The following is a 17066-nucleotide window of genomic DNA, read 5'->3' on the forward strand; positions in this document are numbered from 1 at the left end:
CACACAACAAAACAGATATTGGAGGTTATTTCCAGAAACATTCTGGTTCAAGGACTCAATCTATGTCCATACTGGGCTGATATGAGCTTGAAGCAGCCACCCTTTGCACACTCTTGGCATTCTCTCAACCAGCTTCACCTGGAATGCTTTTCCAACCATCTTGAAGGAGTTTCCACATATGCCGAGTACTTCTTGGCTGCTTTTCCTTCACTCTGCGGTCCAACTTATCCCAAACCATCTCAATTGGGTTGTTGTCGTGTGATTGTGGAGGCCAGGTCATCTGATGCAGCACTCCATCACTCTCCTTCTTGGTCAAATATCCCCTACACAGCCTGGAGGTGTGTTGGGACATTTACTATTGAAAAACAAATGATAGTCCCACAAAACCCAAACCAGAAGGGATGACGTATTGCTGCAGAATGCTGTGGTAAACATGCTGGTTAAGTGTGCCTTGAATTCTAAATAAATCACAGACAGTGTCACCAGCAAAACACCCCCACACCATCACACCTCCTCCTCCATGCTTCACGGTGGGAAACACACATGCAGAGATCATCTGTTCACCTACTCTGTGTCTCACAAAGACAAAGCGGTTGGAACCAAAAATCTCAAAATTTGGACTCATCAGACCAAAGGACAGATTTCCACCTGTCTAATGTCAATTGCTCATGTTTCTTGTAACAAGCAAGTATCCTCTTCTTATTGGTGTCCTTTAGTAGTGGTTTCTTTGCAATTTGACCATGAAGGCATGATTAACACAGTCTCCTGATGTTGAGATGTGTCTGTTACTTGATCTTTGTGAAGCAATAATTTGGGATTCAATCTGAAGTGCAGTTAACTCTGATGAATTTATCCTTTGCAGCAGAGGTAACTCCTGGTCTTCCTTTCCTGTGGAGGTCCTCATGAGAGCCAGTTACATCACAGCACTTGATGGTTTTTGCAACTGCACTTGAAGAAACATTTAAAGGTCTTGAAATTTTATGCATCGACTGACCTTCATGTCTTTTGCTTTTGTCGTTTCTCTTTGCTTATTTGAGTTGTTCTTGCCATAATCTGGACTTGGTCTTTTACCAAATAGGGCTATCTTCTGTCACAACACAACTGATCGGCTCAAACGCATTAAGAAGGAAAGAAATTCCACAAATGAACTTTTAACAAGGCACACCTGTAATTTAAATGTAGTCCAGGTGACTACCTCATGAAGCTGGTTGAGAGAATACCAAGAGTGCGCAAAGCTGTCATCAAAGGCAAAGGGTGGCTACTTTGAATACTTTTTTGGGATACTACATGATTCCATGTGTTATTTCATAGTTTGATGTCTTCACTAGTATTCTACAATGTAGAAAATAGTTTAAAAAATAAAGAAAAACCCTAGAATGAGTAGGTGTGTTCAAACTTTTCACTGATACTGTAAATATTCAGACCCTTTGCTGAGACTTGAAATTGAGCTCAGCTGCATCCTGTTTCCAATTATCATCCTTGAAATGTTTCTACAACTTGATTGCAGTCCACCTGTGGTAAATTCAATTGATTGGACATGATTTGGAAAGGCAAACACCTGTCTATATTAGGTCTCAAGGTTGACAGTGCACGTCAGAGCAAAAACCAAGCCATGATAACAAATACATTTTCCATAGAGCTCAGAGAAAGGATTGTGTCGAGGCACAGATCTGGGAAAGGGTACCAAAAGGTTTCTGCAGCATTGAAGGTCCCCAAGAGCACAGTGGCCTCCATCATTCTTAAATGGAAGAAGTTTTGAACCAACAATACTCTTCCTAGAGCTGGCCGCCCGGCCAAACTGAGCAATCGGGGGAGAAGGGCCTTGGTCAGGGAGGTGAACAAGAGCCCGATGGCCATTCTGACAGAGCTCCAGAGTCCCTCTGTGGAGATGGGAGAACTTCCAGAAAGACAACCATCTCTGCAGCACTCCACCAAATCAAGCCTTTATGGTAGAGTGTCCAGACGGAAGCCATTCCTCAGTAAAATGTATATGACACGCTTGGGGTTTGACAAAAGGCACCTTAAGACTCTCAAGCCCATTAGAAACAAGATCCTCTGGTCTGATGAAACCAAGATTGAACTCTTTGGCCTGAATGCCAAGCATCACGTCTGAAGGAAACCTGGGAAAATGTGGGAAAAGTCAAGGGATCTGAATAGTTTCTGAATGCACTGTATCTCTAGCTTAAAAGGATAGATTTTGATGTGGATTTTTACATTATGCTAATTAGGGGGCAGACATCAACTTTAGGGGGTTAAAGGACAAAGATGGTCTATTCCTATATTGCACACATTTTTACCAGAGCCGTTTTGAACAGATTCTTATTGCGAGGGCTCTCCAACCTTGTTCCTGGAGAGGTACCATCCTATAGGTTTTCGCCAAACCCTAATCTAGCGTACCTGATTCTAATAATTAGCTGGTTGATAAGCTGAATCAGGTTAGTTACAAGTGGGGTTGGAGTGAAAACCTACAGGAGCGTAGTTCACCAGGAACAGGGTTGGATAGACCTGCTAGTGTATTAGGGAATAGGGTGGGTCAAAATGTGTATACTACTATAGGGAATACGGTCCATTTCGGACACAACCAGTATCTCACCAGTCCACAGTTGATGGAGATTCCCTCCTTAGCTCGGTCTCCGGTCGCCCCTGTTCTCTTCAGTCTCTCTGACCCGGCTAGGTCCACAAAGTGAAACTTTGCCGTCAGGGTCTCATACTCTTCCATCTCTGAGTTGCCGTTAGCAACCTTGTTGTCCGTCTCGTTGTTGTCCTGCTGTGAGTTGGAAAAAAATCCAGATCGATGCATTTGTGTCAGTACCGTTATTCAAAAGCACTGTCCCTGTCATTAATGTCATTAGAATGTCAGTAGCCTACCATAAACAGTAGCCTACCATAATGTCAGTACCGTAATAAGAGTCATTTCTGTAACCTAGCACAATATGACATAACAGCATAGGAGTGGCTATATATCATTTCTGTAACATCAAGGTTAGGAGTAATTTCAGTCACTGTCATAACATATAACATGCTCATAACAAGTGACAGGAGTCACATCACAGTAACAAAAGGGTAGATACGGAATTAGATAGGAGTTGGCAAGAGAGCACAAAAGGACTGGCACTACGGCTAGGAATAAGCTTCTCTTGTACGTACATTGTCGGATGCACAGACTCTGACTTGGCACAGGTGAATGGTAAAGATGGCATGAGAACGGGAGCTCTGGACATTCATCTGGGTGCTGGCCGTGGTACGACATAGGGCACCCAGCTTCAGACACTGCATCATCTGAGAGAGGAGAAAGAAATTGGACATCACTGTGTTATCTCTGTGCAAATGATCATTTTACAGTTTATTTCATGTTTTTACTTTCCTATATTACATATACATACAGACATACACATTTCTCCTGGACCCCCGGACCACATATCCCAACACATACAACATAGTGTATAGCATACGCGCTCACGTACATTATTGATGCGAGGGTTGACTCATAACCCGCAGGCCCTGCGGACGGGTTTAGGGTCATTAAACATTGTGTGACTGAAGGGAGGGTGGGTGGCGGGCGGGTTAAATAAAGAAAAACAGTACCTTAAAAAAATCCATAAATGTATTATTATTGTGCAATTTATAGAGTCTACATTTGGGTTTTTATTTCACTATTTTCTGCTATCTGGCCCCATATTAGTGCATAAACCTAAGGTTTAGGACTTAAGTGTTCGCACGCCAAATTGCCTATACAGCCAATCGCCAAAGAATGCTTTTGGTAACGGGAAGAAAGAGTTAACATCATTAACAAAAAGGACATTGTCGAAGTTTAATTCAATAAGACAAAAGCTACAAATGAAAGGTTGAAAATAAAGAGAAGGGATGGCCAGAAAAGTAATGTTTGGAAAGGATTTGTGGTAAAAGCGGACAATAGTAGTGCCGGCTATGTTATGTGTGACAATTGTGAAGTGCTATACAAATTCGACAGTCACAAGACGGTACGTCAAATAGGCCTATGTCATGTCAAGGCAACTGTAGCCTACTGTTTAGATGTGTTAAATGGAAACTGAAATCTGTATGACTAACCAGAATAACCTACAGTTTTTTTGGCAAACTAAAAAAGTCCTCTGATAATATTAGTCCCACGCAAATTGACATCCCTGTGTTTTGAGAGAAATGTCTGAGTGTTGCTCGAAGTTTGATTCGATAAATTAAACAAAGTGCTGAGCATAGGCTATATAGAGTGCAATCGGAAAGTACTCAGACCTCTTGACCGTTGCTACATTTTGTTACGTTACACCATTATTCTAAAATGGTTTAAATTGCTTATTTCCCCTCGTAAATCTACACACAATACCCCATAATGACAAAGCAAAAAAACGTTTTGTTTTTACATTTTTGCACATATTAAAAATTAAAATGGAAATATCATATTTACATAAGTATTCAGACCCTTTACGTAGTACTTATTTGACACACCTTTGGCACTGATTACAGCCTCGAGTCTTCTTGGGTATGACGGTACAAGCTTGGCACACCTGTATTTGGGGTGTTTCTCCCATTCTTCTCTGCAGATCTTCTCAAGCTCTGTCAGGTTGGATGGGGAGTGTCGCTGCACAGCTATTTTCAGGTTTCTGCACAAGTCCAGGCTCTCGCTGGGCCACTCATGGACATTCAGAGACTTGACCCAAAGCCACTCCTGCGTTGTCTTGGCTGTGTGCTTAGGGTCGGTGTCCTGTTGGAAGGGGAACCTTTGCCCCCCAGTCTAAGGTCCTGAGCGCTCTAACAGGTTTTCTTTCTCCTTGATCATGACTAGTCTCCAAATCCCTGCCGCTGAAAAACTTACCCACAGCATGATGATGCCACCAACATGCTTCACCCTAGGGATGGTGTTAGGTTTCCTCCAGACATGATGCTCGGCATTCAGGCCAAAGAGATCAATCTTGATTTCATCAGACCAGAGAATCTTGTTTCTCATGGTCTGAGAGTCCTTTAGGTGCCTTTTGTCAAACTCCAAGCGGGCCGTCATGTGCCTTTGACTGAGGAGAGGCTTCCGCCTGGCCACTCTACCATAAAGGCCTGATTGGTGGAGTGCTGCAGAGATGTTTGTTATTCTGGAAGGTTCTCCCATCTCCACAGAGGAACTCTGGAGCTCTGTCAGAGTGACCATCAGGTTCTTGGAAGTCCCTTCTCCCCCGATTTCTCAGTTTGGCCGGGCGGCCAGCTCTCGGAAGAATCTTGGATGTCCCAACCTTCCTCCAATTAAAAATGATGGAGGCCACTGTGTTATTCAGGACCTTCAATGCTGCAGAAAGTTTTGGTACCCTTCCCCAGATCTGTGCCTCGACAAAATCCTGTCTCAGAGCTCTACGGACAATTCCTTCAACCTCATGGCTTGGTTTTTGCTCTGACGTGTACTGTCAACTGTGAGACCGTGTATAGACAGGTGTGTGCCTTTCCAAATCATGTCCAATCAATTAAATTTACCACAGCTGGACTCCATTCAACTTGTAGAAACATCTCAAGGATGATCAATGGAAACAGGATGCACCTGAGTTCAATTCGAGTCTCACAGTAAAGGGTCTGAATACTTATGTAAATACGGTATTTTTTAAATATATTTTTTTAGAAATTTGCAAACATTTCTAAAAACCTGTTTTTGCTTTGTCATTATGGGGTAATGTGTGTAGATTGATGAGGAAAAAATCTAGTTAATCTATTTTATATTAAGGCTGTGACGTAACAAAATGTGGGAAAATGGAAGGGGTCTGAATAGTTTCCGAATGCACCATATGAAGGGCCTATATATATCAACTTTCACAGTAAATGCTTTGTTTATACGTTTTGTACGAATGAATTGAACATCGCCAAATCATCATTAAGAAATATTGCGCCTATTTAACGTAGAACACTGAGCTATTTCACTTTCTAATTCACAGCCTTGAAACACATATCAAATGTGTTTAGTGCTCTCTCTAATTCTCTCTTTCTCTCTTTTTTGCTCTCTCTCGAAGGACCTGAGCCCTAGGACCATGCCTCAGGACTACCTGACATGATGACTCCTTGCTGTCCCCAGTCCACCTGGCCGTGCTGCTGCTCCAGTTTCAACTGTTCTGCCTTATTATTATTGGACCATGCTGGTCATTTATGAACATTTGAACATCTTCTGTTATAATTTCCACCCAGCACAGACAGATAAGCACTGGCCACCCCACATAGCCTGGTTCCTCTCTAGGTTTCTTCTAGGTTTTGGCCTTTCTAGGGAGTTTTTCCTAGCCACCGTGCTTCTACACCTGCATTGCTTGCTGTTTGGGGTTTTAGGCTGGGTTTCTGTACAGCACTTTGAGATATCAGCTGATGTACGAAGGGCTATACAAATAAATTTGATTTGACTTGATTTGTTTAGCTCACATCTGAAGGCTGGGGGGGAATTTAGGACATATTCCACTGTGGATCGCTAAAATATCCTAATGATTATGATGACACTGTCTCAATTCAAATATTATGGCGACACTATACCAAAGATGGCTTGGTACTGTTTAGAAACCTGTGAACCAAGCTCGAGTTATCAGTGGAACCTGTTATTGCATGGACTTACATATACAGTGCCTTGCGAAAGTATTCGGCCCCCTTGAACTTTGCGACACATACATACATATATAAATTACAGGGGGCAGTTTGGAAAAACGGATCCTGTCCGAATTGTCCTCTGGAATAACGGACATTCTGGGGTAATAAATACACGACCAACTAGTCCTGAGCGAATAGGGCTATGGCCTTAATAATAACTCCTGCAGAATTAAGCATTTCTTGCAGTACAATAATACACTAAGTGTAGGCAATATTTGGACTTGGGAACAGGAGTGGAGAAATCTGATTTCTTTCTGCATCTTGAGAGAATGCAATGCTCAGTTAGTATGATCGATAGAGGTCCTTTCTTCATCATAAAAGCAAAATAAAAGCTGGTAGTATTTCAACAAGATAAAATATGCATCGATTCCCCAGTCGCTAAACATCTTTGCTCCAAGAAAGATGACAGAGAAAACGTTTCTGATGTCAACTAGATTGAAGCAGTCATACTATCGCTCTATTACATTATTCTGTTGAGCAAGGGTTTATTTAGTCTTCTCGGGCAACATGTAATGACAAAAGAGAAGCTACATGTATTTAATGATAGACAAGTAGACTAACAAATAGCCTCCCAAAATGTCGGAAATTATAAGCAGAAACATATCTAAATCATGCAAAACAAAATCCAGCAACACCGTGTCGTTCTGGAGTCTTTGACTGTAGCCTATAGCACATTTTCTATATTTGTGGGTAAGGGCCTCCGACTTTCACTTTATCACATATAGTCAGGTGGTTGCGGCTGGGTTATTCGCCGGTGCATGCGGGTGTGGGTAAACAAACAGCTGACCTGCGCATCTCTAACGTACATACCTCTGCCTCGGAGGCTACAGTCCGTGTGGTCACCCCCACTGTGTAGATTCCTCCATTAGCGTCCTCGTGGATCTTAATGTGGGATTTCTGCGTCCGAGCCTCCAGGTCCCTCGTAGAGTCAAACAGATCCAGCACCTCCTCATTGTAAAGCTAAACAAGGACACACCCAGGAACACAAAATATTACTTATTTGTTACCGTGGTAAATTGAGCACTGTGAAATTCCATGAAAATATCAAAAGGTTCTGATAGTTTGTATCCTATTCCAGTTCTGATATCACATTGATGAAAGACCATATATCTGATTATGTCAGACTGAAAGAGAGAGAGTTAGCAACATGAGTAGGACTGTCTGACTCAGTCTGAACAATGTTAAACAGCAGAGGACTCTCAAGAGTCTAAACTGTGATACAGACTCCATTACAAAATACCCTATCTAACACACACACCTACAACAGAGATGTTTCAACAGAATGTAACAGGCTTTGCCACCACTCCCCTTCTCTATGATGTGACCTCTATGAAAGGCTTTTCTACCAAAGTAACTTGGCTTTGTGCTGGTGCCCAAGGTCTAGAGCAGTATATCTAAATGCAAGGCTCTGCCAAGGTCCTAGTTTGATGAACGGAGGTGAATAACAGGTAAATGACTTACAGTGCATTCAGAAAGTATTCAGACTCCTTCACTTTTCTCCACATATCGTTACGTTTCAGCCCTATTCTAAAATGGATTAAATAAACATTTTCCTCATCAATCTACAGAAAATGATTGGACACGATTTGGAAAGGCACATTATACAGTGGGGCAAAAAGTATTTAGTCAGCCACTTCTCCCAAAAAAGATGAGAGAGGCCTAATTTTCATCATAGACAGACAAAAAATGAGGGGGAAAGAAATCCAGAAAATCCCATTGTAGGATTGTTTTTCAATTTATTTGCAAATTATGGTGGAAAATAAGTATTTGGTCAATAACAAAAGTTTATCTCAATACTTTGTTATATACCCTTTGTTAGCAATGACAGAGGTCAAATGTTTTCTGTAAGTCTTCACAAGGTTTTCACACACTGTTGCTGGTATTTTGGCCCATTCCTCCATGCAGATCTCCTCTAGAGCAGTGATGTTTTGGGGCTGTTGCTGGGCAACACAGACTTTCAACTCCCTCCAAAGATTTTCTATGGGGTTGAGATCTGGAGACTGGCTAGGCCACTCCAGGACCTTGAAATGCTTCTTACAAAGCCACTCCTTCGTTGCCCGGGCGGTGTGTTTGGGATCATTGTCATGCTGAAAGACCTAGCCACAGTTCATCTTCAATGCCCTTGCTGATGGAAGGAGGTTTTCACTCAAAATTTCACAATCCATGGCCCCATTCATTCTTTCCTTTACACGGATCAGTCGTCCTGGTCCCTTTGCAGAAAAACAGCCCCAAAGCATGATGTTTCCACCCCCATGCTTCACAGTAGGTATGGTGTTCTTTGGATGCAACTCAGCATTATTTGTCCTCCAAACACGACGAGTTGAGTTTTTACCAAAAAGTTATATTTTGGTTTCATCTGACCATATGACATCCTCCCAATCTTCTTCTGGATCATCCAAATGCTCTCTAGCAAACTTCAGACAGGCCTGGACATGTACTGGCTTAAGCAGGGGGACACGTCTGGCACTGCAGGATATGAGTCCCTGGCGGCGTAGTGTGTTACTGATGGTAGGCTTTGTTACTTTGGTCCCAGCTCTCTGCAGGTCAGAGAGCTGGGACCTGTGTTGTCTGTTTACACTGCTATGCTTTATCTTGGCCAGGTCACAGTTGCAAATGAGAAATTGTTCTCAACTAGCCTACCTGGTTAAATAAAGGTGAAATAAAATAAATGTGGTTCTGGGATTTTTGCTCACCGTTCTTGTGACCATTTTCACCCCACGGGGTGAGATCTTGCGAGGAGCCCCAGATTGAGGGAGATTATCAGTGGTCTTGTATGTCTTCCATTTCCTAATAATTGCTCCCACAGTTGATTTCTTCAACCCAAGCTGCTTACCTATTGCAGATGCAGGCTTCCCAGCTTGGTGCAGGTCTACAATTTTGTTTCTGGTGTCTTTTGACAGCTCTTTGGTCCTGGCCATAGTGGAGTTTGGAGTGTGACTGTTTGAGGTTGTGGACAGGTGTCTTTTATACTGACAACAAGTTCAAACAGGTGCCATTAATACAGGTAACGAGTGGAGGACAGAGGAGCCTCTTAAAAAAGAAGTTACAGGTCTGTGAGAGCCAGACATCTTGCTTGTTTGTAGGTGACCAAATACTTATTTTCCACCATAATTTGCAAATAAATAAATTAAAAATCCTACAATGTGATTTTCAGATTTTTTTCTCCAGATTTTGTCTGTCATATAGTTGAAGTGTACCTATGATGAAAATTACAGGCCTCTCTCATCTTTTTAAGTGGGAGAACTTGCACAATTGGTGGCTGACTAAATACTTTTTTTGCCCCACTGTATATAAGTTTCCACAGTTGACAGTGCACGTCAGAGCAAAAACGAAGCCATGAGGTCGAAGCAATTGTCCGTAGAACTCAGAGACAGAATTGTGTCGAGACACAGATCTGGGGAAGAGCACCAAAACATGTCTGCAGGATTGAAGGTCCTCAAGAACACGGTGGCCTCCATCATTCTTAAATGGAAGAGGTTAGGAACCACCAAGAATCTTTCTAGAGCTGGCCGCACGGCCAAACTGAGCAATCGGGGGAGAAGGGCCTTGGTCAGTGAGGTGACGAAGGGCTTTGGTCAGTGAGGTGACGAAGGGCTTTGGTCAGTGAGGTGACGAAGGGCTTTGGTCAGTGAGGTGACGAAGAACCCGAAGGACTCTCAGACCATGAGAAACAAGATTCTCTAGTCTGATGAAACCAAGTTTGAACTCTTTGGCCTGAATGCCAAGCGTTATGTCTGGAGGAAACCTGGCACCATCCCTACTGTGAAGCATGATGGTGGCATATGTTTTTCAGCGGCAGGGTCTGGGATACTAGTCAGGATCAAGGGAAAGATGAATGGAGCAAAGTACAGACAGATCCTTGATGAAAACCTGCTCCAGAGTGCTCAGGACCTCAGACTGGGGAGAATATTCACCTTCCAACAGGACAATGACCCTAAGCACACAGCCAAGACAATGCAGGAATGGCTTCGGGACAAGTCTCTGAATGTCCATGAGTGGCCCAGCGAGAGCCTGGATTTGAACCTGATCTAACATCTCTGGAGAGACCTGAAAATAGCTGTGCAGCAATGCTCCCAATTCAACCTGACAGTGCTTGAGAAGATCTGCAGAGAAGAATGGGAGAACTCGATATATTGATATATCGAGATATATTAATTGATATATCGTGATATATTAAAAATAAAAAATGGAATAACGTGCAAAAATGTCAAAAACGTTTTTAGAAGGCTGTAACGTAATAAAATCTGGAAAAGTCAAGGGGTCTGAATACTTTCACTCTATTTATTATGGTTGTTTTGTTGGAAATCCTGTTGCTTGTTGAGTTACATGCTGTTTACATGTTATTGGTAGACTACTCAAATGAAGTGTTACCCATTTATTTAATCATTCACATCTCTGGTTCTAAGAAGAGGCCAAATCCGGGCTCTGGCTGGGGGTAAATCTAAGACGCAAACAAAACCTCTCCCATCTGTTTTCCCATGGATTAATGTAGAGTATATACGTTTTAAAGACGCTAATTCCTAATACTGTAATGTAAAAATATGTAGACATTTTAAATCGCTGGCAAGATTAAAGTCTTAAAGAATCAAAGTCTTAAAGGACAATTTTGTTTTTGTTTACAACCAAATATCATTTTTTGTTATAGAAGGGTCTAGACACTTTTTTGTGATTTCACTTGGTTTTGAAAAAACATGAACAAATGTTCCAAAAACACCCAAATACATATTTTTAGAAGCTCTCAGTATAGTGATGCAGGTCTTTAGATGTTGTACACAAAATTGTGTCAATCCAAACTTTATCCACAACGTTATATTCCATTTTGTTGCGACTGGAGCGATTACCTCTACGTATGACCGCAGACTACATGGACAATGGAATAGCTGCATAGGGGAAACAGCTTGCGTCGCACAAAATGGAATATAATGTGTATACATTTCAGAATGTCACAATTTCTAATCACCTGCATCACTATACTGAAAGCTTTTCCATTTCTAAAAGAACGTATTTGGGTGCCCCCGTACTGCACAACGAGGATAAGGAAGTGAATCGCAGGCTGGGGTAAGTAAAAAATTAAAATATTTAAAAAATAAAAATAAATGGTCTGCAGCCTTCTATAACATGCCATTTACATACAAAATAGAGATTTGGTTTTAACTTCTAACTTCTTCTTTAAGGCCCTTTGTTTGTGCTGAAATTACATCTGCTTTAGTATGTTTTAAAGCCCTTTGTGCTGAAATTCCACGTGTTTTAGTATGTTTTAGTAGAATGGACATTCCCATTCACTGTTCTGAGGCGGCTGGACTGGCGGCCATATTGGATGTGTTTTTTTCATCGCTTCCATTATTGGGTAGCCATGTCCTTTCTACTAACTATTTTTCTATGACAGATACAGTATATTACTCTGTCATAAATGAGTAGACTCATTCTGTCCACGTGGCCTCTGTCTGTCAGTATAACAAGCAAACACAACCTTTCAGTCATTTAGTATTAACCCTTGCCACCCGAACCGTGACCCTAACAGCCCTGCTCCCGCCCTCTGACAGCTGTCCACAGTCAACAGTCCAAGTCATTTTATATAACGTCAGGAGACCAGAGATCGGAGCTAGTTAAATTGTCAAGTGTCAACACATAGGCTACATAAGCTTGGCATGGGCCTACAGTATAATGGTTAGTCATGTATTATTCCACATAATCCTGTGTTGGAGAGTGGGGGGTATGTCCCTGTCCCTTTCCCAATCACCACAGGCAAATGTTTGATTTTACAACTATAACTTCCATACTTTCAAAACATGTATAAATAAAATCGGCAATAATGTATATAAATACTTTATTTGTATCATTTTTAGCCCAACTCCATCAACCACACCTACCATAAATGTCGTTCTTGTTAGCATGTTTCATGTAGAATTTCAACTGCTATTTTTAAAACTCTCCATGTTGAATTATCATTCAAAAGCTTGTTTTCTGGAGCATATCATTAGCTAGTCCATTTATGGCTATATCCTTTGTAAACATAGTGCTTCGTGTTAATTTGTAATTTCCTGAAATCCAATTGGTTACTGGCATTAAAAGGCCCTTTCCACCAACCTGATTGGTGAAAATGCCTCATCTCCCGCGAAGAATCCACGTAGAGAGACAAAATGATAAAATCTCAAAGAATATACCTACAGTATGTGAGTAAAAATAGGTGATCTCAGTTAGCCAAAGTGAAAAATGCAGTGAATGAAAGATAAAATTAGCCTTACACGGAACCCAATCCTGCTGCACGCGTGCGCCATCGTGCATACATTTATTTTGTCCGCCCACACCAAACGCGATCACGACACGCAGGTTAAAATATCAAAACAAACTCTGAACCAATTATATTAATTTGGGGACAGGTCGAGAAGCATTAAACATTTATGGCAATTTAGCTAGTTAGCTTGCACTTGCTAGATAATTTGTCCTATTTAGCTAGCTAACTGTTGCTAGCGAATTTGTCCTGGGATATAAACATTGAGTTGTTATTTTACCTGAAATGCACAAGGTCCTCTACTCTGCCAATTAATCCACACATAAAATGGTCAACCAAATCGTTTCTAGTCATTTCTCTTCCTTCCAGGCTTTTTCTTCTCTTGACTTTATATTGCGATTGGCAACTTCCATAAATTAGGTGCATTACCGCCACTGACCTCGTTTGTCTTTCAGTCACCCACGTGGGTATAACCAATGAGAAGATGGCACATGGGTAGAACTGATTTCTCTGCTCGCGGTGTGGTCAGCCTGTCAGATTAGCCTTACCGTCCGTTCGAGGCAGTACAGGTAGAGGAGGAAAAGGAGGTAGCGCTGCAGCGCGTTGAGACCCAAATTAATTGAGATGAAGATGACAACTTGCAGCGATCAACCAGACAGCAGCCAGCCAACAGTGGCTTTTATTCCACATGTCAAAAATAAACCAATTTGTACATGATTTGATTTGCCCTAAGTGTCTAAACACTGGACTGAAATCACCATAGACCCCACCAACCAGGGATTCTGTAATTCTGTCATGATAGAATGTGCAAACTGTGAAGGTGATGGTGATGAATTTAGGAGTGTTTACACTTCCTCCCGGCTGCAGGAGTGCTCCAGGGGAGATGTGGCATTTGATATAAATGTGAGGATGGCTCTTCTAGCCAACAAATTTGGACTTGGTTATGCAGCTCATTCCTTCCTTGCGTCTCAGCTCATATCAGAGACATGACAGGAGAGTGACAGGCAAATAAAAAGGGAGAGTTGCCCATTATTGTCAGGTGACTTGCTGTGTATAAATTGGATTTATTTCCCTGCTCCAGCAAATGTATTCAAAGTGAATAAAACCGAGTGATGGGAAAACATAACTATGCAATGAGACTGTCACATAGGCCTACAATGTCAGGGCTGTGAGAAATGAGCTTTACATAAAGTAACTACATGCTGTTATGTTAATATTTACATAGGGTAACATGCTGATATGCTAATATTTACATAGGGTAACATGCTGATATGCTAATATTTACATAGGGTAACATGCTGATATGCTAATATTTACATAGGGTAACATGCTGATATGCTAATATTTACATAGGGTAACATGCTGATATTTAGTCCCTGCAGTTATGACTGTACCCCCCCCCCCACACACCCACTGCAGTTGCAGAGATTCAGAGAGGGCTACAGTCTGGTGAGTGCTGCAAAGGTAATTAGATGAGCATACGCAGATATAGACCCAGACATAGCAGAGTTGCTGAAGGAGGATGAGGATGCCATCATAGACATGCATGTATTCTTTGATGGCACTTGGCACAAGAGATGATAACATGTCCAACGACGGGATAGGTGTGTGCGAGCCCTCGAAAGTGATGAAAATCCACCCCGTCACAAAGGCCATACAATTTTTAATAGAGAGGTTGCACAGAAAATGGTACTTGTATATCATAGGATGTCAAATGATAACCTCCTCAAAAGAATGTAGCACGGAGGAACCCAGAATGCAAATGATTGTCTGAACTCAATGCCCCCAACCGGTCTTTGTGTGGCAAAAGCCGCATTAACGGGAGAAGCCAGTAATGGCAGTAGCCACGTTCAATGAGGGAGCAACTGCTATATCAAATGTGATGATCACATTGTGGCTTGACAGCACTCTAGTGACACTGGAAGCAATCAGAGAGGAGGATGTGAGAGCTGATGCTGCTTCAATGGAGTGTGCCAAGCGTAGGCGCATGTGCTATGACACAGTCAACAAAGTCAAGCGGTACCAGCAACCACTCAGAGGGCCTTACATATAGGGCAGGCATAGCTGATTCATGTTCTGCGCATTTCAACAGCCATACAAAGTCCTTGAATGTGACAAATTGAGCAAAGTGATATGAGAATTTGCCCAACAGACCAGTATTCAAATGATATGCTCTATTGCTTGAAACAAATGTATTAAATGTGCTAATGTATTTTTAAAAGGTATATTTGATGTTTAAATATCAGTTTAGAAGTGATATATGAATGAGAGTTTAATTCATGTGACAAATTGTCATATTTATGGAAAGTACATTTTTATAATAATAATAATAATAACATTTTAATAATAATCTTTATTGGAGATTTAGCGCCCATTCATTTTTCTCAGTCTTCAAAGGATGTATATTCACATTATTTTACACACAGGTTCTTAAGTCTTATAGTTAGATTTTTACAGAGCCTTTTTTTAAATATCTTGTGTCGTTTTGATTTTAAATGTCATTTTATTGTGTAAATATATGCAAAATATGCATCAGCCATACATGTGAAGTGTTTCTTAAATAATTTCATGAAATGACAATATTTTGATAAACTGATCAGTAAAAGTGTGACCATTGAGTGTCTAATAACAATAAAACAAAAACATTCTGCCTTGAAGCAATGTGTTGAAAAACGTATTCTCGTAATATGCAAATTAGCGCATATTTAAGGAGGGTTTGCATCATTTGCACATTTACATTTTTAAATAACTAAAACATGTAATACAATAATATATTGTATTTATGTATACTTTCAACTGGTAAAGTTTCAGTCTGATGAGAGTAAAGAAAAAAAACATATTAGCCTGTGGTGCCTGGCCTTAAATAATATGTCACCCTATAACATATTTCCATGTTTATATTTCCACATACAGTTGAAGTCGGAAGTTTACATACACTTAGGTTGGAGTCATTAAAACTAATTTTTCAACAACTCCACAAATCTCTTGTTAACAAACTATAGTTTTGGCAAGTCGGTAAGGACATCTACTTTGTGCATGACACAAGTCATTTTTCCAACAATTGCTTACATACAGATTATTTCACTTATAACTCACTGTATCACAATTCCAGTGGGTCAGAAGTTTGCATACACTAAGTTGACTGTGCCTTTGAATAGCTTGGAAAATTCCAGAAAATTATGCTATGGCTTTAGAAGATTCTGATAGGCTAATTGACATCAGCCAAGACCTCAGAAAAAAATTATAGACCTCCTCAAGTCTGGTTCATCCTTGGGAGCAATATCCAAACGCCTTAAGGTATCACATTCATCTGTACAAACAATAGTACGCAAGTATAAACACCATGGGACCACACAGCCGTCATACCACTCAGGAAGGAGACACGTTCTGTCTCCTAGAGATGAACGTACTTTGGTGCAAAAAGTGCAAATCAATCCCAGAACAACAGCAAAGAACCTTGTGAAGATGCTGGAGGAAACAGGTACAAAAGTATCTCTATCCCCAGTAAAACAAGTCCTATATCGACATAACCTGAAAGGTCGCTCAGTAAGGAAGAAGCCACTGCTCCAAAACCGCCATAAAAAAAAGCCAGACTACGGTTTACAACTGCACGTGGGGACAAAGATTGTACTTTTTGGAGAAATGTCCTCTGCTCTGATGAAACAAAAATAGAACTGTTTGGCCATAATGACCATCATTATGTTTGGAGACTAAGTGAGAGGCTTGCAAGCCAAAGAACACCATCACAACCGTGAAGCACGGGGGTGGCAGCATCATGTTGTGGGGGTGCTTTGCTGCAGGAAAGACTGGTGCACTTCACAAAATAGATGGCATCATGAGGAGGAAAATTATGTGGATATATTGAAGCAACATCTCAAGATATCAGTCAGGAAGTTAAATCTTGGTCGCAAATGGGTCTTCAAAATGGACAATGACCCCAAGCATACTTCCAAAGTTGTGGCAACAAAGTCAAGGTATTGGAGTGGCCATCACAAAGCTCTGACCTCAATCCTATAGAAAATGTCTGGGAAGAACTGAAAAAGCGTGTGCGAGCAAGGAGACCTACATACCTGACTCAGTTACACCAGCTCTGTCTGGAGGAATGGGCCAAAATTCATCCAACTTATTGTAGGAAGCTTGTGGAAGGCTACCCGAAACGTTTGACCCAAGTTAAACAATTTAAAGGCAATGCTACCAAATACTAATTGAGTGTATGTAATCT

At 41.2% G+C, this 17066-nt stretch overlaps 1 protein-coding gene across 4 annotated transcripts in view; it reads right to left on the bottom strand.

The window, feature by feature from the left end:
• Nucleotides 1–17066, bottom strand: part of LOC124018668 (kinesin-like protein KIF21A) — an 81874-nt gene that overhangs the window by 38256 nt on the left and 26552 nt on the right. For 2 of the 4 annotated variants that reach the window (XM_046334008.1, XM_046334005.1), the window contains exons 4-6: nt 7423–7572; nt 3148–3279; nt 2594–2764 (exon numbers count right to left, since the gene is read on the bottom strand). In XM_046334008.1, coding sequence (XP_046189964.1) covers nt 2594–2764; nt 3148–3279; nt 7423–7572 — 453 coding nt within the window. Of the gene's footprint in view, nt 1–2593; nt 2768–3147; nt 3280–7422; nt 7573–17066 lie in introns of all 4 variants that reach the window. The other 2 variants (XM_046334007.1, XM_046334004.1) reach the window with 1 other exon arrangement.

The sequence above is a fragment of the Oncorhynchus gorbuscha genome, unplaced genomic scaffold (genome assembly GCF_021184085.1).
Source record: "Oncorhynchus gorbuscha isolate QuinsamMale2020 ecotype Even-year unplaced genomic scaffold, OgorEven_v1.0 Un_scaffold_556, whole genome shotgun sequence".
In the NCBI taxonomy this organism is placed as follows: domain Eukaryota; kingdom Metazoa; phylum Chordata; class Actinopteri; order Salmoniformes; family Salmonidae; genus Oncorhynchus; species Oncorhynchus gorbuscha.